A 26,436-nucleotide genomic window follows, 5' to 3' on the forward strand; every position below is an offset into this window, starting at 1 on the left:
TTATTGTTGAGGACCTAATTTTTCTAACAAGATAAATTTTAACCATTGAAAACAGATCAAATAGCATGAGAGAGTCTCAGAGCAAGCATGGACTGAGAGTTCAAGCTGAACATAACAGCAGAGCATATTCCATCCCTCAGTTTTTCATGCTACCGTAGAGAATTTCTACTATTATACCAAATAAAATAAAGATACACATCATGCTGCTCTTGAGCATGAAGAAAACCTTGAAAAAGTGATCTAAGTGCAAACTAGACTAAAAAAAAACAATTTAGAAGTGTAAACTATGTTCATCCTAATAACCTTAAAGTAATAGTTTCAGTGCCAATATTAACTGCATCATTGAACAAAAGAATGAGAATTATACAATGACTATATATACTGTCACTGGAGATGATGGTTCATGCTTGCTCCTTCAAATATTCAAGAGAAACATCTCATTCTTCAATGAAGAAGGGATAGTGAACTCCAAATAGCTGAAGAGAGATTATCTTTGAAATCCAAGTGACAAGGAGAGGGCAAAACTGCATGCAGGAAGAAAAAGGGCATGCTTAGCATTGCACAGCGTCCTCAGTAGGATGTTGTTTTGACATTCCGATATGGTGGAAATTTATTTTGTAGGGAAACCATACAAATACAGATTTGACTTGTTCTGACCTCTGAATACGAGCTGCTATGTGTTGCAGTACAAGCCACATCTGAATTTCAGTAAGCCTTAATGTAAACCTAATTTTATGATCCTAATACCTGTATTTGTTACAACTAATCAACATTCCAGCAAAAAGAGTATGTTTCTAAAAAACCAATCTACCTTCAACTTTCTTTCATGTTTCAATAGGGACTGGTACCCAAGTCTGTAACACACTTTTAAGTATGCTGAAGAGATTAGCAATCTAAAACTTCCACCACATTACCAGTAGATAGATAGTAATTATCAATTATTGAATATATTATGTTTTGACATTATGAGCCACAACAGCAATAATTCGAAGTTGATCACAGTATGCCAGAGTCATGTTCAAAAGACAGATAATTATTTCAAAGACAGATCTTTTAAAATTTACTGATGCCCATCAAGATGACTCAGGAATATGGCACATGACAGGCAAGGACAGACTGAAAGAAGTCAGTTTGTGGAACTCCAGGAAAGCAAGCCTCACAGGCACTTAAATGTGTGCAGATACCCAACAGAGGGTACAAAGAAGGCGCAATTAAGTTCCTCTTGGAGCTGTGCAATAGAAGACCAAGGTCACAAGTTATAACAATAAAGATTCCAGTTAGATAAACAAAGAAACATTTTCCACCACACGTGTTCCATACTGGAAAAGGTGTCCAGAAAGCCTATGGGGTCTCCAGCCTTGGAGATACTAAAAACTTGATGGAAAAGGCCCTGATCAAACTTTCTAGTTGACCTGGCTTCGAGCAGAGCCTTGGCTCAAATGGCTTCAAGACACCCCTTCCAAATTATTTTTTCCATGTCTCTAAAATGATTCATTTGTATTTACTTCATTAAATCTTCAGCTTTTCAACCCTAGAATATCACTGTATATAGAAGAACTTCCATTTTCTTTTGGCTCCACGTAAGAGTCATACTAGCTTTGTGTTTTAAAAACACGATATTGAAAGGGAAGACACTACCTAAATAAATTCCAAGGAAGAGAAGCGGTGAATGCTGTAAATGCCCTAGGGCAAGATATTGGATTGCTATGGCTCTAACAAAAAAAAACCCCACCCAAACTAAACAAACAAAACAGAGATTTGTGCAGATAAGACAGAGGTAAAAACAAGGCAAAGGAGAAATTGGTAAGTAGGGAAGAAACAAAACATCATACGCACCCAAGAAGAAGTCTCTATTTAGGTGTGGACAATATGGAAAATTGAGAATATAAATTCAGCTGTGTCATAGTTTAATCCCATCCAGCAACTAAGTCCCAAGCAGGCACTTGCTCACTCTCCCCACAGTGGGATCAGGAAGAGATTGGAAGAGTAAAAGCCAGAAAACTCATGGGATGAGATAAAACCATGCACACAAGCAAAGCAAAGCAAGGAATTAATTCACTGGTTCCCATGGACAGGGAGGTATTTTCTGCCATCTTCAGGAGAGCAGGGCCCCATCGTGTGCAATGGTGACTTGAAAAAATAAACGCCACCACTCCATCCCACTTCCTTCTTCTTCCCCCCAGCTTATATACTTATCATGACGCCATACAGTCTGGAATGTCCCTTTGGTTGGTTTGGGTCACCTGTCTGTGTCCCCTCCCAACCTCCCAGGCACCCTTAGCTCCCTCACTAGCGGGGCAGTATAAACAGAAGAAAAGGCCTTGGCTCTGTGTTAGCCCTGCTAGTATTAACAAAAACATCTCTGTATTATCAACCCTGTGTTCAGTACAAATCCAAAACACAGCCCCGCACCAGCCACAGTGAAAAAACTTAATCCCAGTCAAAAACAACACAAGTTACTTTCGTAAAAATATTAGCATTACAATTTTTAAAAAAATCTACAGTTCATAGGACAAGAGGATTCTTGCAGTGATTCATTAGCCAAAAGTTAACATTAAGAGGCTTTTTTAGCTACAGGTTTCTATTTACTGAGAAGCTTCTCTTGAAATATTGGGATCTTAAGTGTCATTTTTGTTACCTGAATCATGGACTCTGAGAGCTGCATTTCATCTACTTCCAATATCATCATTTTGATCTCTTCATAAGGCACTCGGAAAGATCCAAGGAAAATTGCTAAAACAAAGATTCCACAAATAATGAAGAAAGCAAGACAACAACTATCTCGCTTCTACTTAAAAAACAGCAGCAAAACAGGTCATACCATCTTCAGATTAACAAAGCCTATGTCAAGTAATATAGGTAAGAGATAATTTTTAATGTATTTTTAATTACTGTTCTCTTTCAATTCCAGCCTTCTCCATATCCATTTGTTATGTACAACATCCAGCATCACAGAAGACCTCCGTAAGTGATCAGAGACAAGTCTACTCTGCAGAAGAATCACTGCTATTACAGTATTTTGTGCTGAGGTGACAATTACAACTTTTTTCAACAGTCTTGTCAGAGCTTTCCCTTGAAGAAGCACCATGACAAACCAAAACCACAGAACCAGAAAACAAAATGCTCCTATAAGCACTCTTTATTTATTCACCATAATCCAATTATTTCTTATTTAATCTCTGATGGCATTTAGGAATCTATTCTTCCTAGCACTTCTGTCCACCAAAACTTTATCTTCTTTTTTTGCATACTATTCCATAGTACCAAGTATGGCCTACTTTCTATAAAGTTCATGAGATGGCCAGACATCCTGCACACATTATCATCCTTCTTTTTGGGGAAATTCAGGGGAAGGGGGGTAGCCAGTATTCCTTGATTAACATATTGGACATACAAACAGATTAGATACATAGCTGTATGCTTGCACGTCAATATATACAGCCTTGAACAGGAATAATCTTTAACTGCTTCTGGGGTCTGCTTAAGTGCTTCGGCTGTATCAACTCACATGCTTGGGCTTAAAAACAACATCCACATATTTAAACACATTTTAAACAAGAAGTGGTTACCTGGCAATCAGACAACAGAGAAAGACACTTTTATGGAACATTTGTATATTACTTTCTGGGGGAAAAAAAAAACCAGTATCTACTTACACAGATTCTGTGCAATCTTAGGATCCAAAACTTTTAATTCTTTGATTCGCTTCTTAATGGATTTTTTTTCTTCAAAATCCTCCTCCTCTCTTTTTGCTGACAAAGTAAACACAAATATAATCACGGTTAATTCTTAATATTTAGAAAAACATTCATGAATTCAGAAAGCGTATTTGCTATCAAGCATAGTCAATTTACAGAGAAAATATGATAGAAAACAGACAAAATATAGAGAGGTTTTGCATGTATTGCTTGTATTCCAAGACTTTTGCTCTTCAGTCAAATTTGTCAGCTTGTTAGCCTTCTAGATTTTTTTTTTTAATACATATGACATGAATAAACATGCTAATGTTAATTGTACAAATTCAGTCATATTTAAAATATCATGCAACATGCTCCAGTTAACCTGGCCAGGCTAGGACTATGAACTATATTTTAACAATAAAAAATCTTAAAAAACATGGCAATACGTCTCAACACTGAGACATTTATCTATTTTTGTGATTGCTTTTGTCTAACTATATGCACTAAAATTATCAAAAGTCACTGGCTTACTAAAAAATAAACATTACCTTAGAATATAGACAAGTTGTTATATACCTATACAGCATAAAGAGATATAGATATATAGATGTATTTTCCTTCCCCCCTCAAAAAGATGTATTTTTAAATATGTGATGGAATCACATTATTAAAAATACCACAAAGAAAAAGTGATTTTATAAACATATATTAACAATGCTGGAGATTTTGGCTTATTCTTTCTTTTCAGAAAATAATTCATACAGATAGGATCTCCCGAATACACTGTGTAAGCTGAACTTATTTCTCATTATTCACACATTGTCATAAGAATTTCACTTAAAATAACAACATACGCTTGATAAGGTATTAGTAGCAATTATTATGCAAACAAACTAAGAAGCAAAAACCACACAAATCTTTCCTTAAATACAATCTCGTTGTACTCCTTTTTTAACTTCTCCTTCTTCCTCCCCCCAGAACAAATCTTCACTGTCAAATGTTATTTACCAAATGTATTGCTACTGTTTATCTAATTCTGTATACTGTTTCACAAATGAAATTAGTTTCCAAGCTTTTACAGTATGATTGCTCCAAATTAAGTTATACATGCTTCAAATATTTCAGAGTAGAATATATGCTACAATAATATAATGTGCTACTGACTCCTGAAGGAGATAGATATAGATGAGAAGTCCTGTCAAGGAGACATAGGATTAAAATTTCTAGCTCAGTGATGATCCTTGAGAAAACTAGACATAAGCATGAATTATCAAGAGGATTTCCCTAAGCTGAAATTAATTCTGAAAATGTTAAGAGAGATATTTAAGAGCTACATCATTCTAAAAAAATGCTTTTCTAAGCACAATAAATTTTGCCAAGGATTGGGACACAGACTAAATGACCTCTTGAGGTCTTTGAGCTTTGTTACCTAGGATACAACCGAAGAGATAAGGACTTCAAGACCTCACACAGGGACTGAAGAAACAGATTCAAGTCCCTTCTGAGTAGGTAGAGACACAAATTTGAACCATCTTCTAAATCACTTTTGATACTCTACATCTGCTAGGCAGCATGATGCTCCTGAGGATGTGCCACAGTGCAGAAAGGAACCTGTATTTTGCACAAATGAAATCACTAAGCTAAGACATAAAGCAGTCCTTAGAAGAAGGGCTGATATCCAGGGTCCTGAAAAATGGGTTACAAAGCCACAATCCTCCTCTTTTGTCTGTTTCCACTCTACCCACAAAACCACTTGGCCTTCAAATTCTTTTAGCACAGATTCAACAGAATGGTTAGCACTCTCCTGCACCAGGAAAAACTACACACCCTGCTTACTCCACATGTGACAGCAAAAGTAGGTTTTCACCACCAATGTGAGAACTCTGTAGCCCAGGTTCCAAAGGAATAGAATGACATTAAAGCTACTGGATAAAAAGAAGGTTACCACTAAAGGTGCACTTTTTCTGATTACGCTGGAAAAAGAGCCCTTACTGAACCCAGAAGGGTATGTCAAGGGGCTACAGATCCCAGAACCACGTAACTGTTTTCTCCAGCAGTTACACATTTTAAGAGACCTCTCAAATTTCTTAACTTCTTCAGCTACACACTGAAAACGGTGACTCTTAAAAACATGACTTTTGAGTTGCCTCAGTCCTGTCAACACTAGAATTGCAGATTCCACTAGAAGACCTATAGATTCCTGTAGCACAGGTTCCAATAAATTTTCATGCCTTAACGAAAATACAGTAAAATGCTTTATAGCTACCTTGGAACTTTGCAAAAACTTTACAAGAAAGAAAATAATTTCTAGTTACAATAAAAAGAAGTTAAATTATCTAAATTTATTAATTTGCTTAAACTTATCCTGACAGCCTCAAACTGGACACTAATAGGGGCAGAAATAGAAAAAAAAAAAAGTTTGCTTCTTCCAGCACTAGAAAGCAAAATTTATTCATTACAAGTCTTAGAGATAATACAGAGATACACAAACATGCAAAAAAAATTTAACAGTTAAACATGCACCACTTCATCCCCTACTTAAATCAAGAAACAATGCTGCAAATGAAGTGGCTATTAATAGCCTCGGGAATTTTCACCCAGGAGGGGGTTATGCACAATGTTACATAGCTCTACTTAAGGCATTGCAACACTAAGGAAAAACATGTAAGCATAGAACGTATCTACTCTAGGAAACTCATGCAGGAATTGTATGCAGAGTTCTACAATTATGCAACAAACTAAATTACTGCAAACTTACATGATACTTCTTCAGCAGAATTCAGGTCATGTCCTTATGTAGTTGGCAGCAGTAAGAAGCAAAGGATGCATATTACTTTTCTTGCTGGTTTGAATTGTTGTGCTTCCCACTGAAAACTCTGATACCTCCTACTGCTTCTAGAAATTTTTACCTCCTTTGCTAATGTCCTGGTTTCAGCCAAGGACACCAATAATTTTTTACAAGAGCCATGAGGGGGTGAAGGCTGGAGCCATGTGGGCATGGCCAAGACACTGTGCTATTCGATCCCATCTCACGTCATGGCCAGGGAGGAGGAAAATGGGTCTCTCTCTTGCTTCCTGGAAAAGAGGGGGAAGGAGGGAGCACTCCTCTTCCATGGGACCAAGCAACAAATGGAATGGTGGGGTAACACTGGTCCCGACCAGATGGTCTGTCTGCCATGTTTTTCATTGTCTTGGGCTCGGGGGAAAAACATGGGGGCAGATGGTCTGTCCACCATTTTGTTCACTGTCCCAGTCAGTGAGCAATTTTTACCTGCAAATCAATCTCTTTGTGTAAACTTTTGTTATTAATATTGTTGCTGCTACTGTTCTTATCTCACTGCTGGTTCCAGCAAATTGCTTTTATCTCAACCCATGATCTCTGCGTTTATGTCCCACTGAAGGTGGCAGGGAGGCACTAAATGAGGGAGTGCCGCTCCTAAACCATGACACATGGCAAAAAAAAAAAGCCCCCAAAATCCCAATAAACATAACTATTCTCTATTTCCATCAAGAAAAAAGGGAAAAAATCCCACAGCAGAGGGGAATGAATAGAAATATCTGAACAGGTGAAGTAAGAATCTAGACTAAAAGGAAATCAAAGAAAATAGCAGTCAAATTTTCATTTGTGGAGAGTACTGGAATAGAGGGGAAAGTATACAGAAGAAAGAAAATGGGAACATCTGCTTACAGTGGAAAAAAAGAAAGCAGCCTAGTGGGAGCGGGCAGCTGCAGAAAGGAGGAGACTATTGAAGGAAATAGATGTGAGATGTTACCATGCTAATGAGAGAAGAATCAAATCAGGGGATCACAAAATACACAGACAGTTCTCACGGCCCTTGAAGTTTGATCTTACTAAACCATTAACTTTTTCAAAATTACATTTTTTTAAAGCTATTATTCAACAGAAAATCACACAGCCTTTAAAGTTCTGTCTGTACGCTAAATCTGTCCCACTGCAGAACATACACATGGCCCTAGCATTTGAGCTGGACAATATTTCATCAGTAGTACCTCACCAGATGCTCCTGCTCTGCCCTCAGGCTGAGAATCAAAGTGCTAGAGCACTTTGAAACACACAGAATGCACCCCCCCACCCTTAGCAGTTCCTCTTCCCACCCCACATCCTTATTAACAAGACTCTAAAATTAACAGATGTGGTTGCTAACATACACACACACAAATACCTCAGAGGAGTTTTAGATACTGGACAGATTGCTTTTACTATCTCCTTCAAATTCAGATCCATATACACATTCAAATGTAGTCAACTACCTCCATCTGTGGCAATGACCTGACGGAAATTAAGGTCCTGAAAAGAGTGGTGACAGGACTGTTTTACAAATATTTCAGTTGGAAGCCTACAGAATAGCACTTCATAACACTGTGGACTGGATCCTATGGAGCTACTCTGTAGAACTCTGAAACAATTACATTCTTGGTAGGTGCCACTGAAATAATCTACATTCATGAATTGCAATACACATTTCTATTTCTGCCACAGGCCTTGATATAATCTGTTACCCACAATCTTTATAAGAAAAATCGCATCTGTGCATCTGTATGCTAAAGAAAAAAAATCTTCTAAAATACATCATCCTTGTGAAAAAACCCAGAGCAAAATACCCTTGAAATACAAGCTTCAAAAGGAATATATCCAAACATTTAGATCTGAACATTTATTTTTAAAAGTCTGAATTCCTATTTCAGGTGAAACTTGAAAACTACGTTACACAGAACATTCAGTGGAGTTATTTCATCACTAAGTGGAGTAATTTGGTCACTAAGTAACAGAGCATACAGATTACACATGACCTTACAATCTTCCTAGCCTCTTAGCTAGGACAACAGTCATCTTGCATTCTCTCTTCACTGAAAAATGAAAGAACAAACCTGGGGTCACGGACTCAAAGGATGTACCTATACCGAGTGTCATTATGAAAGCAGATGCCTACTTCATCTCTATAGAACTCTAATTCTTAAAAGTAAATGGTATCTTGTGTCCCATATATCAGGGTATTCAACTGAAAAACCTGCAGTCTGTATCTCCCAGAAGTTATCTGGAAACAAAGGAAGAGATTTTTAATAGAAAATGAGGTTGTAGCTAAATAACAAATCCTGCAGAACTTAGTTATTCAAGGCTAAAATGTGGAGTACCTTGGTACAAACCCCTACTGAGGTTGGAAGTGACTTCTGGAAGTCATTTGGTCCAACGCCCTTACTCACCCACGGCTATCTATAGCCAGGTGCTCAGCACTGTATTCAGATGGCTTTTGAATATCCCCAGGGATGGAAGGAGAGGCCAAAACCTCTGTGGGCACTCTCTGCCAATGCTCAGTCTCCCTCACAGTAATAAGAAAGTGGCTTGTGATGTTCAGGAGGAACCATCTGTGTTTCAGTTCATGCCCACTTCCTCTTGTCCTGTCACTGGGCACTACTGAGAAGTGTCTGACTCCATCCTCTGCACCCTCCCTTCAGGTATTTATGTAAACTGGCAAGACCCTCCCGAGCCTCCCCTTCTCCATGGTAAACAATTGCTCAGCTTTTCCACACAGGAAGGAGGCTTCAGTACCTTCACCATCTTCATGACCCGTTGTTGGACTTACTCCATTATGTCCATGTCTCTCTTTTACTGGGGAGCCTCGAGCTGGACAAAGTATTCTGGGTGTGGCCTCATCAAAGTGTTGAAATCAAAGGCTGGACAAAGAATGTGTCTTTTGACTGACTGGACAGAAACTTTTGAAGATTGGATTGTTTTAACAGCTTCATGGATTACCATCCCATAGTATGATATGCAACAAAAAAAAAAGCAAACCTTTAGTCTCAAAAGAAAAAAAAAAAAAAAAAAGAAAAAAAAAAAAAAAAAGAAAAAAAGAAAAAAAGGCTACCAGGAAGCCCATTACCTAGACCATGATACTACACAGGTGCCATCAGCTCCACTTACACATTTCATATTGATTTGTTCACCAGCACAGTTATTTGTGACAATCTGCTTTACAATATGAAAGAAATTCTGAACTAGATCGAAGGCATTTTACAATACCATTGAAAATACCTCCTTTCTTTTTTTTTAATAAAAACAAGCATAAAGTGAAGTTAGAAAGCATAGCCAGCAGAAGTAGGAAGAATGCCTGGACCCTGAAAGACCAGGAAGCTTCCTACCATCAAGATTAGCTGTTTGGGCCTTACAAAGCTGATCCATTACTTGTCAAAGGCATCAAAAGCTGAGTAACAGAACTGAGTGCACTTGTACCTGAAGTAAGCACAGTTGATTCAAGAAACACCACAACATTAGTGATTTTAAATTGGAATGGCAACTGTTCACCTCCACTATTTGGTGTCCAGTAGATGCCTTTCAGACGCTGTCAAATTCCAGAGCAAAATCTTTTCATTTAATAATCCTGGATGGACTGTCCTTTCACACATTTGTGTAATTGCTTTTTAAACCTAATAAATTTTAAACATTGAGTCCTTCCACATGGAGTTCCAATTCTTAATCATGCATTGTACAAAGAAAGACTTTATTTTTATAATCTTGATCAGTTTTGCTGTACCTCTACTATACTTTTTATTAGTAAGAGGAAAGGAAACGACACAAAGTATGCATGATGTGGGCACAGCTTGAACTTTCACAGTGACACTTTTATTTATTATTTTGTTTTCCTTTCCTAACAGTTCCCAAAAACCTATTTTGCCAGTGTATCAGTTATTTATTTATTAACTAATTCTGCCATTTACCAATGATTATCTATAATATGTCCACCAGTGGTATCAAGTTCAGCAATTGTAAATATTCAAGCTTTTTTAAAAACTGTCATCACATTTGTCACCTTGCTTCCTTTCCTCTGATGTTGGCATAAGTTCAAGTAATAGTTTACACAGCACAGTTCATAGCTCAGCTGTTTCATCCTTCAGTTCCCTTAGAAGTCCAGGGTGAATACCAGCTGGTCTTAGCAATCTGTTACTGTCCACTTTATTGATCTATTCTAAAGCTTCCTCTACTGACCATGGAAGCTGTGCTTCTTGCTTCAATGTGGTGACCCCCCAAAGTCCAGCTTGGAGGTAAATTCATTACTGGTCAAACAGAAATAATTCTGAGCTTCAGCATTTGGAAGCAGGCAAAAAGGGGTGTTACTCTTTTTTTTTCTCTTTGGAAGGCAGATATGAAGCAGTAAATCACACTTATGTATAGCATTTTTATTAAGTCTTTATCCATGCTCAAAATTCAATAGTAAGAAAATTTTAACGCCTTAGCTCTAAATCAGCAAAGCACTTACAATCAGAAACCTACTGAAGTCCTCAGAATTAAAATACAAGCATGTACTCTTAAGTGAAACCTGCATGAAAAAGAGTCACTCAAAGACGTGGCTTCTGCTGCTTATAGATTTTATGTAGGATCTGTTAAATATGTTTCATATGCTGCAGTCTGTGTATTTCCTTAACTAGGGTCTGGGGTTTTTTTCAGGTGAGTCTACTAGTTAATTTTTTTAAAGCTTTTAATGAAGAATTCATTACTTTATTTGATATCAAAACTCTTTAAACTTCACTAAATAGCTTCTAGAAGCTGGACATGGCTTGTTTCTGGACCAAAGTCCAATGTACAAGCTAATTTTAATTCTTATTACTGCACAAGTTTTGAAAACATTGGTATTTATTATTTATTTACAAGAATAAGTAGAATCTTTTTCCTTTTTATAACTTAATTCACTACACTGTCAAAATTGCTCCATCATAATCTTAACTTTCAATTTAATATAGATGTTTCCAGCCCTTGAGTTTCAAAGACTAGAAGTCTTTGAACATATAGTAATTCAAGTTTTTTCACCTTTGGAGAAGGACTTGGGGGTGCTGGTAGATGAATGACTGGACCTGACCTAGCAACGGGCACTTGTGGCCCAGAAATCCATCCATATCCTGGGCTGCAGCAAAAGCAGCACAGTCAGCAGACTGAGGGAGGTAATTCTGCCCCTCCACTCTGCCCTGCTGAAATGCCATCTGGAGTGCTGCATCCAGCTCTGGGGTCCCCAGCACAGGAAAGACATGGACCTCTTGGACCAGATCCAGAGAAAAGCCACAAAAACAATCAGAGAGCTGGAGCACTTCTCCTGTGAATACAGGCTGAGAGGGCTGGGCTTGTTTATCTTGGAGAAGAGAAACCTCCAGGGGGACCTGTTACAGTGCAGATACTGCAACACGTGTATCAGACAACGAGGCCCGTGGAAAAGAAATATCTATGGACCGATTCTTGATGTTTCAGAGATGTTTATTTCCCCAGCTGCATGGCCGGGGCTCTGCCAAGGAACTGTTCCAGTCACGGGACCCGAGGGTCCTTCTGCCCGCGCAGGGAACACAAACCAACCCATGGGAACGAGGGTGAGCAGGGGCAGGGAAACCCCGTGCCTGTGCCCTCAGGGCCCCTCTGCCAGGGATACACGGCAGGGGAGGGACCCCAACAGAGACTTTCTGGCAGCTTTTGAATACTTAAACGGGGCTTATAGAAATTAGTATCTGTTGTGACAGGACAAGGGCTTTAGCCTACAAGAGTTGATTTGGACTTGATATATAGGTGAAATTTTTTACAGTGAGGGTGAGGAAACACTGGAACAGGTTGCCCAGAAAGGTTGTGGATGCATCATCCCTGGAAACATTCAAAGTCAGGTCAGATGTGGCTCTGAGCAATTTGATGTTGTTGAAGATGTCCCTGCCCATTGCAGATGAGTTGGACTAGATGACCTTTAAAGGTCCCTTCCAATTCCAACTATTCTACGATTTCAAAAGTCACAGTATGAAGACATAGCTGACCACTTCTGCTAATAGATGGGAGTCTATTCCTTCCCTTACACACGTTGCTCTTCTCTTGCTTGCATATTCCTAGAATTTATGAGTAGGCCAGCATAATAATCAATGTATTTTAAAAACTTCAACTCACAAAAATGACCGAAAAATTAAGAGGGGAAAAGAAAAGTTTTCTATCAAAGTAGCAAGTTTAATCATCTTGCGGGGCAGACCATGTAACCAGCAGCAGGGCAGAAGACATCAGTCAGGCCTCTTCCCTTCAGTGTCAATGAACTGACATGTTCTGTTGCTCAAAGAGCACCACCCTGTGATCCCAGCTGAGCAGAAGCTTGCAATGCATCTGAAAGAAACTGTTCACCATTTTCCTGACATTATTTTTATCTGTATAGTGAATTCTAGAAGCTAGTTTTCAGTTGTGCCACTTCCCTTCACAGCCATGTAAACACTATCAAAAAAGACAGAGAACAGGACCCCCCCCATCTAGCAGAACCAGATTTGCCCGTCACTGAAATACGGCACAGAAAAAATTCATTAAATTTGCTATCATGTAAATTATAAACAAAAATTACACATTTTCAATTAATACTTTGTTTTTAAGGGTCATTTCTCTCAGAATAGTACACTGTAACTGATAAGAGAGACATTTTTCATAGCTGATTTGATCTTTGTTATTGTAAGATGTAAAGTTAACAAGTATCACCTGAATGTACACATAGGTTGGAGATGCATTTCTGACAGAAAAATTATTCCAGCAAGATCTCATCTCCTTCCTTTAAACTACAGGGTTTATTTCACTTGTGTGAGTGTTGTACAGCCTTACCAGCACCCAGCTGTCAAAATCAGTTTTATTAAATATCCTTACAGATGAACAATACCTCAGTGCATAATAAAGACAATTTTATTAGTTATTATGTAGAAGTAATTTCATTGCAGAACACATTGCACTATAAGTTATTCATCTGTAAGTACTGCTGCTGAACAGTTTTATGAAGGGTACTCTATGTATTCTGATGTTATTTTTTAATTCTTTTATTAACCTCTGATATCAACTTAAAACAATCCAAGATATTTCCAGCAGGGAAACACTGGATCAGGTTTTCAACCTAATTCTTTGAGTGACTATACAAAAAAACCCCAAGACATGGAAGTAAAATAGATGGGGTAATGCAAGGGCAGGAATGAATGACCTGACGTAAGAGGGAGGAAAAAACTTACTAAGCTACCACTGTCACCTCATAGCACTGTCAGTGCCTCACAAACCACTAAGGCGGGGGCAGTACCAACCTGACAAAGGACTGATCATTAACTTGTGACAAGAAACAGCAGTACATGGGACTCCAAACTGAAAGGGCAAATGGACGAAAATAGCGAACTGGGATTACTAGGGAGGAGCAGGTGTATCCTGACTGAAACGGAATGAGGAGCCACAGTAAACAGTGGACTGCCAAATTACAAAGGCAGCAGGAGACCAATGGTCTCAGAAATAATAAATAGCATTCCCACGCCAGCCCCTGAAATACCTCAGAGCACCTGAAGCATGTCTGGAGATCAGGATGGGACACTTATACCAACCTAAGATATGAAACACTGGCATAAAACCAGTCAGTGTGACTAGATCTCCAGGATGATGGCGTGAGATGAATGGCAGCCTGAAAATAGCAGTGGCCTTGCAGGTCAAACACTTGGGTTTGAACCTTCAGAGTGAGACTGCTTACTCCCTGTTACAACCCCTGGGAGCCAGAAAATCTGTGAGGCAAGCCAAAAAACAGACAAATCACTGTGGATTTCCCATCCTGCAACCCACCCTCTTCCTCACACACCCCTGATAAACCTGCTGCTTATAAACATTTACCTTATGTGGTGTATGGGAGAGGGAGAGATAAGATAAAGGAATGCAAATCTATCCCTTACTTTTAAGTTTTTGCAAGAATAATACCAACTACTGTGTCATCTAATAAACATAAAATAGGAACTCATGGTCCAAAGTTCAAGTCACTCCTAAAACAAAGCACAGCATATACATTTTTCATATTTTTGTTAGGTCTACCTTGAAAATATTGAGGTTTTTTTCTTAAAGAGGCATTCACAAAGTAAGTATGCCCAAATGTCTCTGAACTACTTGTCTGGAAGCAATCTGCAGTTTAAATTTATTCATGACTAGTTTTTACTTATTTGTCCTCGTTGAAACCATTCTTTTCCCTTTCTAACATTCTTCTAAAAGAATAAGAAAATATCTTAGCACTACAACATGATCTTTGCTTTTTTTAAATTAAATATTTCAAATCCATTTAATCTCTTCAACTGATGATACCAGCAGCTTCTACGCATCTGTGATTTAATCTGCCTTGAGTCTGGGACACTAGAACTGAAAGTCACATTACAAGGCGTGACTTGTAAACATATTAATGACAGTGCTTCCCTACTGGAAACAATTCTGTGAAATCCAGGATGTTCTGCCCTTCTTCCCTTACCTTCATATACTTTTTTTTTTGTAAACAACCACCAATACATACATATATATAAACACGCATATGGGCATAAACTGAAGTAAAAATCACAGATTCTAGCGCTAATCCAAAGTTTGTGTTCACACTGTTAAATTTCAGGCATAAGCACCTCCCACTAAGTTCTGATTCCCTGACCACAAGTGAAGGCAAGTTCTATGCCATGCTCTTACACAATATCAAATGCATCAGAATGGACTGGAGAAATGTTAGGTTGTTTCAGACCGATTCTTTCTCAGGTGTTTAATCAGCAGGTTTCTTTGCTTTCTTCTGATACACTTGCACTTCACACTCTCCATTCCCAAACACCACCAATACTCCACCACCTTGTAAGTAGTCAGTCAGCTACTACAGGTCTCCATAACCCACTATTAGCAGATGAATGCCAGCAAGGCCACGCAAAGCTAGAGAGTTGATAAAATTTTTTGTTTTTTTGCTACCTATCTTCCTATCCTGTGCTCTGTATTGGCCCCCCTGCAAACTTCACATACACACTGGGGCCTCAGTAGCGCGCTGGTAAATACCAGTTGGGCAAAGGCAGTAGTATTTAGCAACATGAACAAGGGATTGAATACGTTGACATTTCTCTGTTATGTGAGAAAAGTTCTGTTTAAACAAATAAGTGAAGTTACAGTTAAAGGTTTTGTATGAAAGAAGTCCTATGGTTCTGATTTTGTAGATCCTACGTGTAGTATAAATATCCTGAGATTACTTGAAATGCACTTGGATAGAACAAGCTCTTTCAGAATTAACAGGACTTTAAAATAACATAAAATTTACCCATCATTCTTAAGTACTTGGCTTTGTTCTCAAATGCGTCTTTCTTCTACTCATCCAGCTTCTGTAACATCCTACCCTTCTTGAATTTGAAAACACTTACAAACCCTGCCATCACAAAGTTCAGCCTTTTCTCAACATATGCAACAAATCGTTGAGACTATTTAATAAATATTTATTCCCAAAACTGATCCTTCAGAAACTCTATTAATAGCCTCATAGTCCAACGCACCCTTTTCCGATATTCCCCACATCCTCTTAAAATTACCTGTTTTACAAGTCTGCAGCTAATCCAACTTTTCATTAATATTGGTACAATGGCAATCCTACTGCAGTCCAGAGGTTAAACTGCTCATATTTATTTTGCTTAGAACTGTCATCTTCTCAAAAGAACTAAAATTTTATCAACTCTCTTTACTTTTCATATGCTGAATCTGACATACACTTCATCCTTTTTCTTAATCTAACTCTCTTTGATTATAATTTTGTAGAAAACCTGTTCAGTGTTTCTGCATATCATTGATAATGGACTGATGAATCTACGAAACAAAGTCCTCTTTCATTTTTGAAATTAACTTATAGAAAAGGTCCTGTCTTCTTTTCCCAGAAAAAATAAACCTCCTCAGTATTCCCTTGCTATAACCACTAAATGATGCACGATTCCTTTGCAATCATCACTAAAAATCATATAAACTGTTTCTAATAAAAACAATGAAATGGATTTGCATCATTGAATAAGAAAAAAACAAAAATGGTCCACAGTATAAGTCAAATTCAAGGTCCTTATGTGCACAAGCACTTCAAGCATTACGCTGAAACAAAATATGAATTTAGCCAACATTTTTTATTGCTAAAGCAAGAGCTGTCTATCAGCACATTTGTTTGTATGGTCTCATTAGAGTACATTGCCGCAATCTCAACAGTCATAGTGAAGAATGCTGAGAGCATAACTGAGCATAACTGAACTGTATATACTTAACAAGCATTTATGCACCCTCATTAATTTTTTTCATCTCACTTTCAAGCATGACACGGCTCATACCAGAACAATAACTTGCTGATAATTGTTTGAGACAACAACTGGACAGGAACAGTGCAGAGGTGAACTTTCCTATAGATTAGAGTGTGCCTCAGTGAATTACAATTATTTTTAAGAGTCACCTGTCCTGTCCAGCAGCTTTCAAGACTTTCAAGACTAAAGAAATCCTAGCGTATTTTACACTTTGATGACCCAGTTGCCTTGTATTTTCTAAGATAGAAATTTCTCCAGAACACATGACAAATATCAAAATATGTGAGCTCACAGCTCAAAATTATTTATCAAATTGTCACGTGATATAAACTGAAGCTTAGCTGGTCATTCATTAATTTAAATGCTAATAAAACAACAAAAAATTTCTACAACTCCCAAATCTCAAATCACCTTTACAAAATTCTGATGATAACTTTACTGTACTCCTCTGCAAGATCAGTGCCATATTTAAGAATATAACAAAACAATTCAGATCAAGCACAAATCACTAAGGAAAACAACTGTATATAGAGTTGTGTAATTGTATTCCATAGCAAGCTAAGGGAAAATAGAGCTTCGTTTTCTTAATATCGTTCTTTCTCTTGGGCAAGAAAAAAGCTATCCCCTAATCTTCCAGTCTCACCCAAAATTCCAAATAGGATTTGCTGTAACTGAAAAAGGAAGTATCAATGAATCCAAATCCAAAATACATATGCCTTTCTGCAACAAAATGCTATATATCTACCTAATCTATGGTTATAATAATGTACCGATAGTAAAAAAACCTAACCAAGCAAAAAATCACAACACCACAAAACCTAACAAGATTACTTATAAAATAATGTTAAAAAAATCTTTCAGATGTCGAACTCTCTTAATAAACTGCTATGTGCTGATAATGTTCCCTGTCTCTTCTAGAAGAATCACGTCAATGCTGCATTATCTCTTGCTTTTGCTGCCCCAAAACTCAACCTTTCTGGAAGTCAGGGGATAACTTCCTCTACATTTATCTCTAGTTTCCCAGGAAATTGCTGAAATGAAAGTGTTCCATTTCAGTAACAGAAAAATCTCCATATCTAGAGAAACATTATTTCTTAAAAAGTATTCATAGGTAGAAGGCAGCCTTCATAATAAAAATGGGTTTTGTTTTTACTGTTATTATTAAGTGACAGATATCTGCAGAAATTATTCACTCTTTTTACTAGGATAAAAAGTAAAGTTTGGTGATGAAAGAAGAGCTATAAAAGTGAAAGCAGATTTTCAACAAAAAGTCTGACTTTAGATGCAGAAAAGAAACTGCATTGAAGATCCATTAGAAACCTACCTCCTGACCAAATACTTAAATTTGAAACAAGTAAATACAGAGGACTCCAGCAACAGCTAGTAATGTCAATTTATATAGAAGGCAATCGTGTAAGGGGAAAAAAAAAATCAATTAAAAAAAGCCAAGACTTAAATTAAAATTTTCCACCGCCTTAGGAAAAGACCACACATAATGACAGCATGGAGACAGACCACTGCATCTATTCCAAACAGAATGCTGGACAAGCATCATTACAAACAAACAAACAAAGATAATGCAAGACTTACTCTTCTGCATCAAACAAGCAAGGAGCCTTCAGGAAGCAGGAAAGATTTCAGGTACAGTTTAAAACCAGCTGTTAATCAATTAATTGTTTTCTGTAGCACCTACCTCCCAAAAGCAGCACTGAGAACAAATGCAGTTATAGTTTCTTGTGTAAGGGCACAAGTACACCACAGTCTTTGAGCCACTGCCATTTCTTAAGGCATACATTAAGTCATCATGGTCTTCCCCAAAGCTGGGGATGTTCCCATACAAACACGGCGCAGGAACTTTACTTTCAACCTTGTATATTCAAAATAGAAGAAGTTACATCCGTACACATGGATAACATGCCTCAGTGAATTCCAATCACTGTCAAGCAATCTCTGTCTCTTAACAGTTGTGTATCCAGGCATTCACACTATGCTCTACTCACATACCTGATCAGCATCCTGGAGTTTACATAATAAATACCACTCTTTTAAAAGAAATGTGATGCTTAGAGATATCAGCAAGAGAGTAGCTGGTAAAATCATAAATGCATTTGAAGCAACCAGCAACCATACTACTATTATAAAGTTCTCTCCATATAGCAATCAATGCTTATTCATCCTAAATCCCACCCATTTCCCTTGTAACAATGCCTGATGCATCTGCAAATGAAGCCTTTGGGGCCTCTACAATACAGAATTTGACACACAACAGATGGGCTGCAAACATGATGTTTTGTTTTGGTTCAACTAGACCAATGCAAGGCAAGAATGGAGAGAAAGCTATTGGAGCTGTTGGTGCTGTTGGTTGTGGTTTGCCTGTGGCTTTTTTTTTTTTTTTTTTTTTTTTTTTTGGGAGGGCTGGTGGGCAGGTGGTGGTAGTTTTGTTTTCCCCAAATTGTCCTTTATAAACATTTTACTATATACTTAAGCATTGTTTGTCTATAGTTCTCACACTTTCAACACGTACTCTGGAAGGAGTAAGTTCAAAAAGCTCTTGGACTTCCCATACTTACTCTGGAAAATTGGATTATGAACAAGTCAAAGTTAACAGTGCTTTATGAAAGCACTTTATGGAAAGAGAAGGTAGATGCAATTCTATCTACCCATTTGAGTTATTTTCTCTCCTAGGGCTCTACTGGACCTCAAGTGCATCCAAAGATGCAAAGACACATATCCACCACAATTTTAGATGGATAAACTTTGGGAAGGTAATTTTACCCCAAAACCTACAGCAGAAAAAACCACTGCCAAAAGAAATATATATATATATATATATATATAGTGTCTGTGCATTCTGGATGGATATGCGCATATAAAAACAGAAACAAATGTCATGGCAGTATCGATACAGCAACTTAATTTTACCCCAAATGAAGTACAAGAATGGGAAAATACCATATATTCATAGGGAGCGTTTTCTGGTTTCTGCCTTGAGAAATCAAGACTTCTAAACATTATGCGATCATAGCTGATGGTTCTTTGTCAGCTATGCTCTTGCCCTTCTCTCTCTCTTTTCCCCTATTAGAGGTACGAACACCGAACACCTCCAGTAAAGAAGTGGTCTGAGCTCTGTCCATAGACAAATACTATGATCTTCCTTCATTATTCAGGGTGGAGATGCTCATACTTCAGTTCGTGAACCTCTGGAGAAAAGGTTCTCTTTTCCAGTTTCTTTTTTATAATACGCTTTACAAAACTTGGCTTAGTGATTTTAAATTCAGACTAAGAACAGAAAAAGACATACTGTATCACAACAACATACTCATAATGTCATGTTTTATAATTGAGGTGGGGGGTTTAAGAAGAACTGGTTTGATCAATATTCAGAATCAGGACAGTAATTTCAACTTCTATCTTTTTTACCCACTCTAAAAAATTAAGCCTTTGTTCCTCAGAAAGAAAATAGGAAGCTGTTGTCTTTTTTAAATTATTCATCAGTTGAACCCAAAATGCCATTACCCAGTCAACCTGAAGAAAAATGTGGCTATATATGCATTTCTCTGTAAGAGGAAGAAGGGAGGTTATACAGCAGCTTCCCACTTCCAAGTAGAGCCTTCAATTTTTCATCACTACTTTAAAACTGCTCACACTAACACAGTAGATAACCAGGGCTGTATTAGACACTTTATTAGACAATGAAGAAAGGCGAAATTCTTCTTCCAAAGCTTTCCAGTCCCTTTTAGCTGTACTTCTTTCCATACTGCTTCAAGTATTTGAAATAGTAAACCAAATAAGTAAAAAAGACTGCCTAATGTTTCAACAGTTAGGTCCCAAAATACCGAGTTTGTACCATTTCAATGTTCAAAATTATTCAGTACCAAGTAAAACCAAATAGCAATGTTTCTCTACACTATCCACTTGCAAAAATATGACAGTGAGATTAGAAATACATGAGCTTACTCTAGCTGTATAATGTTGATGTTTTTGTTGTTGTTGATCAGCAGTACCAACATAATTGATTCATTATTAAGCGATTGGGACATGCACTTGACAGCTACAATTTCCCTTACTATCATCCAAGCTTTCAGTAGCACACACTGAGACTCTGCACAATAATTCTACTTACTAAAGCTATCTCACACAAAAATGATCCAGAGTTGCCTTCTTGCATTTACTTTCTGAGAAAAAATGCAACACATAAGCTACAAATCAAAAAACAATAACTGAGCTGTTCAACTTTTAAAATATTCTTTTTTTTGTGTCCACTTAACTTCAAATCAACATATAAATCTAGACTGACTATACATGGCACTCAGAGACATCATTTTAATTCTGTCAATAAATATGCAAATCTATTGTTGTTTATATTTACACTAAAATACTGTACATTTCTAGAAGCATAATTATTTCTAAGCTATGACCTGTATTTTATCTGAACGTTGGTGGAAAAAAAAATCTTTTTTTATGTATTAGAGAAATTTACAAAATAATACTATATGATTTTATCTTGAAACCTATTGGTATAAAAGCCTTTTCCAAGAAAAACTGACACTTTGGTATAAGATGACATTTCTTCATTAGAAATTATAAAGGTAGAATTCTTGTAAATCTCTATGGGTATATATATATCCACAAGTTAATCGTAATAGAAAATACATTTAAAAAAACTGCTACTGTTGCAGACTGGGAAAAAAAACCCCTACACTTAAAGCTGCATAGCCATTATTTTCAACACACATTAAAAATCGTATTTTTAACCAAACATTTTTTTTAAATCACAGTTCTAAACTGCAACACAAAACGAAAGGAAAATTTTAAAAAAGATTCTTTTTTTCCTGATCTCTAAAGCCATAGCATACATATCTCTTTATAAAAAAACCCAGAGGTTGCAAGGTTTACAAAGAAGCAAAAATTAGTAACTTATCCAATATGATGTTAAGACTTGTTTTTAGTATGAATGTAAGATAAGTAAAGTTTGGAATTTTTTTTACATGTAGAAAGGTCAAAGTAATATAAGACATAATACAGGCTGAAAAAAGATTCAAGAATATAGTTGCTATGGTGAAGACAGGAGGAAGCAGAAAGTGAAAAAGACATGCATAAATAGTTTCTAAAAAGTATTTGGACACATAACAAAAAGATGTGGTGCAAGAATGTAACACATTACACTGATTTCCCAAAATACATGCAAAATTAAAGAAAAACATATACAAAGACAGAAACATACATTGAAAACCTACTGAGAAATCTGAAGCAGTGCAGAGTCAGACATTTAACAGATCGCTACTATTTCTAGAAAATAACAGTGCAAAACTATAATTCGTGATCATTATTAAGTTTTTGTTAGAAGGGTAATCTTGTTGATTACAAAAAGACTGATTACATAAAGTTTTTTAAAATCATATTATATTGATATGACATAATCATTACTCAATAATGAGTGCTTGATTTAGTTTAAACCATTTGAGATCTAAGGTGACAGAAGTGTTTATTTAATTTAAATTATCTCAGCCATTAAACCATCAGGCAGATTTAAACACGCTAAAACTCAGAAAATTTATTGTCTTATACTTAAGCAACTGAACTATCATCTTTAAACACTAGTTTCTCATCAAATAGCAAGAGTAATAGCAACAGCTATAATTCTGATTTACCTGTTCTTACAAGTCTATGTAAATCCTCAAAGTAAGAGATTGAGGTTTAAAACGAACTAGAATTAAGTAAATGGAGATGAACAATAGAAGTAAGTTATAAGAATGTTTAGTTTGCTCTAATAAGGCAATGTCCATAACTCACATATCTGTCTCCCTACAAGAAAGCTACATTCCATCTCAATTAAACTACACTACTTAGCACTGTGGAAACAGACACCATATAAACTGGAGTGAGCAGACAGTTCACAGTGTAGATGCACAAAATGCATAGCTACTGTACTATGAGCATCTTAGAGCTTTAGTCTTGAATGTCCAAGAAATAGGAAAATATCTTTTCTCTCTGAAATACAGACTATAATTGCATGCATGCACAGTTTTCTGAGAAAAGTCTCTGTGAAGGAACTCAACCTGGCATTTGAAGCTTAATATATACCTAGCAATCCTGCTACAGGTGAGTGAGCTCTCAGTTGCACAAGGGAACACTCCACTTAATAAAAATATGTCAAAATAGTTTCTGAGAAAATCTAAAAGAACCAGATGATTTACTTACTGAAAGCAGCATTAACATATCTTTCAAACTAACAGAAACCAGCAAGTAACAAATTAATCAATTTTTAAGTGTAATAAACAAATGGTACTTAACATCAAATCTCCAGAGCACAATGGAGTACTGGCATGATAAACAAGTTACAGAGCTCTATAACTAAAGCCAGTGTTAATCAAGGTCATACAAAATCTCCACATGGCTAAACTTGCATATTTAATAAATAAATCCAGGTATTATCAACAGCTTTAACTTATTAATACATGAATACAAACAACATAGTCTACATTCTGTAGAAAAAAAGTTAATTAAGAATAAAGAACTATCATGCGTAAGTCTGTACTGCAACTCTTCAATAGGCTAGATTAACAGCCTTACATAGTTTGCAGTAGGAATTTATTAACCATCACAAATACTAGGCTTTCAGTCATACAATGAATATCAAAAGTAGCTTTCTGACAACAGCCTGAGGACATCAGACCAAACACTAACAATTAATCTACGAGATGTTCTTTAAATTCAAGGAGTCACTCATACTGAAAAGTACACTGAACCTCAGCAGAAAATGAAGGGAATTCAGTCACCCAAACCTTACTTTCCACCTTGACCTCCACACTCTTTCCAGTGTGTTAACATTGCTGAAAATATTTTAGAAGAAAAGAAATGCTTTTAAAATTAAATGATAGTTCATACAATTAATGCTGGCTTCAGCTTATAAACATCAGAAGTTACTGTTAAGTATTTCTGTAATAATTTTTGCTAAAAAGTCTGATAAACAATTTCAACTTACTTCCAAAGTTTGTCTTTAAAAAATATTAGAAAATTAACTAGTGAAAGAGATTAAGTGTTCCAGAGGGCAAGGAAAGGCAGGTCATTTGTGAGGAGTTGTTTTATTTTCTTTTTGTCAGAGGGGGTGCTTAACAGCTAAGAAACCATAATAATTTCTGAGTCTTCTACAGGCCAAGAGATCTGACTGACCTCATACATTCAAGCTGGATACAACGAATCTATCAACATATTCTAGATTAGAAGTTTCTGCTTAACACTCTACATTTTACATCAAATTGTAGGATCACTTTAGACACATTTAAGGGTTGCCCAGTACATTAAGAGTAGCTAAAGTAAGACATTAGGAATAGTAAATGAGGTTTTAGAAGTTGCAACACATTGTGTGTCAAGCAAAAGATTACACTGTTACTGGGTACTCCCTCTAAGCTCGTGAGTTACACAGCTAAGAATCCGTGTGCTGGTCATACGAAACACTAAACTCTCATAGTCTCAAGCCATAATGAGACTGCAAATAAAGGTAAATGGAGCATACCTTTATTTAGATTATATGCTTTAATATACCCTGTAATAAGGAAATTATTCAAGTCTGTTCAGAAGATTGCCCATTTTAACTATTGATTTTGGACAGGTCCGATACAGAAAATATCTAACAAAAAGTACTGAGAAAAACATACAAAATGAGGCAATGATCATTTATTTAATTTTATGACTTTATACACCATCGACTAAAGTTCTGCTTCTCTTGAAATAAGTCTTGAAAGAGAAGAACACTAACAAAGCCAAAGCAGGAAAGGAACATCTAGGAACTGCAGCCACAAGTGAATTTATCAGAAACTCTAACAGATAAAATTGCTCTATTCATAACATACTCATGAAGGTATCCACAGTACAAGGAAATTGCATCACATACCTCTAGACACCAGATTATTTAGACACCAGATTATTTTCTTTCCTTAGGCATCCAAGGACTCTCTCAAAAAATGCTCAGTAAGTAAGTCATAGCTTCTTATTACTGAAGACTTATTAAATACCATAAACCAATATTTTTCAAGAGCAATCTATAAGGAAAACAAGCCATTAGAACTACTATGATTGATTCATATCAATACACTTATTAATGTATATCTGAATATAAAACAGAGAGAGGGTTTTAGGTTGATCTGGTTAATTACAGTAAGTAACAACATCTGTTCTTTCCAGATTTTAAAAATAATAAAGTGAAAAGGGGGAAAGTAACATATAGTGTTCAGTGCTGCTTCTGATAGTGATGCACCTACCTATCCAACTTTTTGAAAGATGCAAGTACTTTGTATCTTTTTTTTCTCTGAATCAATAAGTTTGAAATATCGGTTGTACAATAAAACCAGTAAAACTTGCTTATTTCAAGTCTGCTATACTGCAGTGATATTGAAACAAAAGCATGTATTTTATTCTCAAAGGAAGTTTAACTTAGCAGTGCTGTCATACATCCACATACCGATTTTGTGCAAATAGTCCTTACTTCCTCCTACCACTTTCCAGAAATCTACATTTAAAAACTTTATAATCTATACCAGATAATGTGATTTTTCCAGCTACTGCTTATCTTCGCTTCTATTTAGCAATATAAAACTACCTGGTAAAAATATTTCCAAGAAACGTCACTGCTTTTTGTGTGTGCATTTATACTGTACTTTCCCTTTGCATAAGTTTCCTCATATTTTAGAGTGCATTTTTTGTGATTGCACTTAATAGTTAGAGCCACATAAACTGTATAAAAAGGCACATATTATTTACTTGTAGTCAGTGGCATGAGATGTGAGGTAAAATAAAATGTGAAGAGTTATGTGGTTCTCAACTCTGAAACAGGATATGAGGATTTATTTCAAATCAGAAATATAATTAATTTGTTTAGTTATAACACATACATTATTTAGAAAGAGACAAAAAAGTTCCAACTTCTGTAGGAAAGTAAACAGAATGCACACCAAACGTGTAAATCACCTTAACCTTTTCCTCAGAACTGGAGAGTATAACTGAAGACTACATGGTAATCTGCAGCACAGTTTTCCAAGAACACATCAGTGTTCTAATCTTAGAACAGTTTTTCACAATTTGCACATTAAAAGCTTTTAATCACTACTATAAAAAAAATACAAAGAGTGAAGTAAATTTACTAATTTAGATACATTATTTATAATCCACAAAAGAATCTTTCCCATTAATTCACAGTGTAAGTGCTTAGCAATATTTAAATATACTCCAAGATTTAACATTCAGTGTGCTATTCCATATAAATAGCAAAAAAAATGCTACAACTTTCTTTAAATTAAAATATTCTGTTAAAAGCTCTCTCTAATATGAAAGATAAATATGAAAAACTGACACAAACAGAAGTCAATCAGGAATTTGATTCTGGGTTACAAGACAAGTGCTATTTCAATGAAAATAAATCTTGCAGGAAGTAACACTGACTTCACTTTTCCAAAAAGTGTAAAAGAGTCGCCTAGTTAAAAGCAAGGTTGTGCATCTTCCAATTACAGAATCACATTTCTTCTGCATTATTACAGATGTGCAACTGACATTACTTCCAACGTTTGTATTTCTTAGGGTTTTCTCTCCTCTTTCACCAAACCTGTAATACCTACTCAGTAATACAGATCATTCACTGTACTATGAGACACTCTTGTGGTACATTAAGGAATGA

At 36.4% G+C, this 26,436-nt stretch overlaps 1 protein-coding gene across 1 annotated transcript in view; it reads right to left on the reverse strand.

Moving 5' to 3' along the window:
- DIAPH3 (diaphanous related formin 3) overlaps positions 1-26,436 on the reverse strand; it is a gene marked incomplete at both ends in the record, with an annotated part of 206,543 nt that overhangs the window by 115,739 nt on the left and 64,368 nt on the right. The window contains 2 exons of the mRNA XM_082279267.1: positions 2,639-2,733; positions 3,657-3,752. Coding sequence (XP_082135393.1) covers positions 2,639-2,733; positions 3,657-3,752 — 191 coding nt within the window. The remainder of the gene's footprint in view (positions 1-2,638; positions 2,734-3,656; positions 3,753-26,436) is intronic.

Source organism: Coloeus monedula, assembly GCF_965178545.1.
Source record: "Coloeus monedula genome assembly, chromosome: 3".
Classification (NCBI taxonomy): domain Eukaryota; kingdom Metazoa; phylum Chordata; class Aves; order Passeriformes; family Corvidae; genus Coloeus; species Coloeus monedula.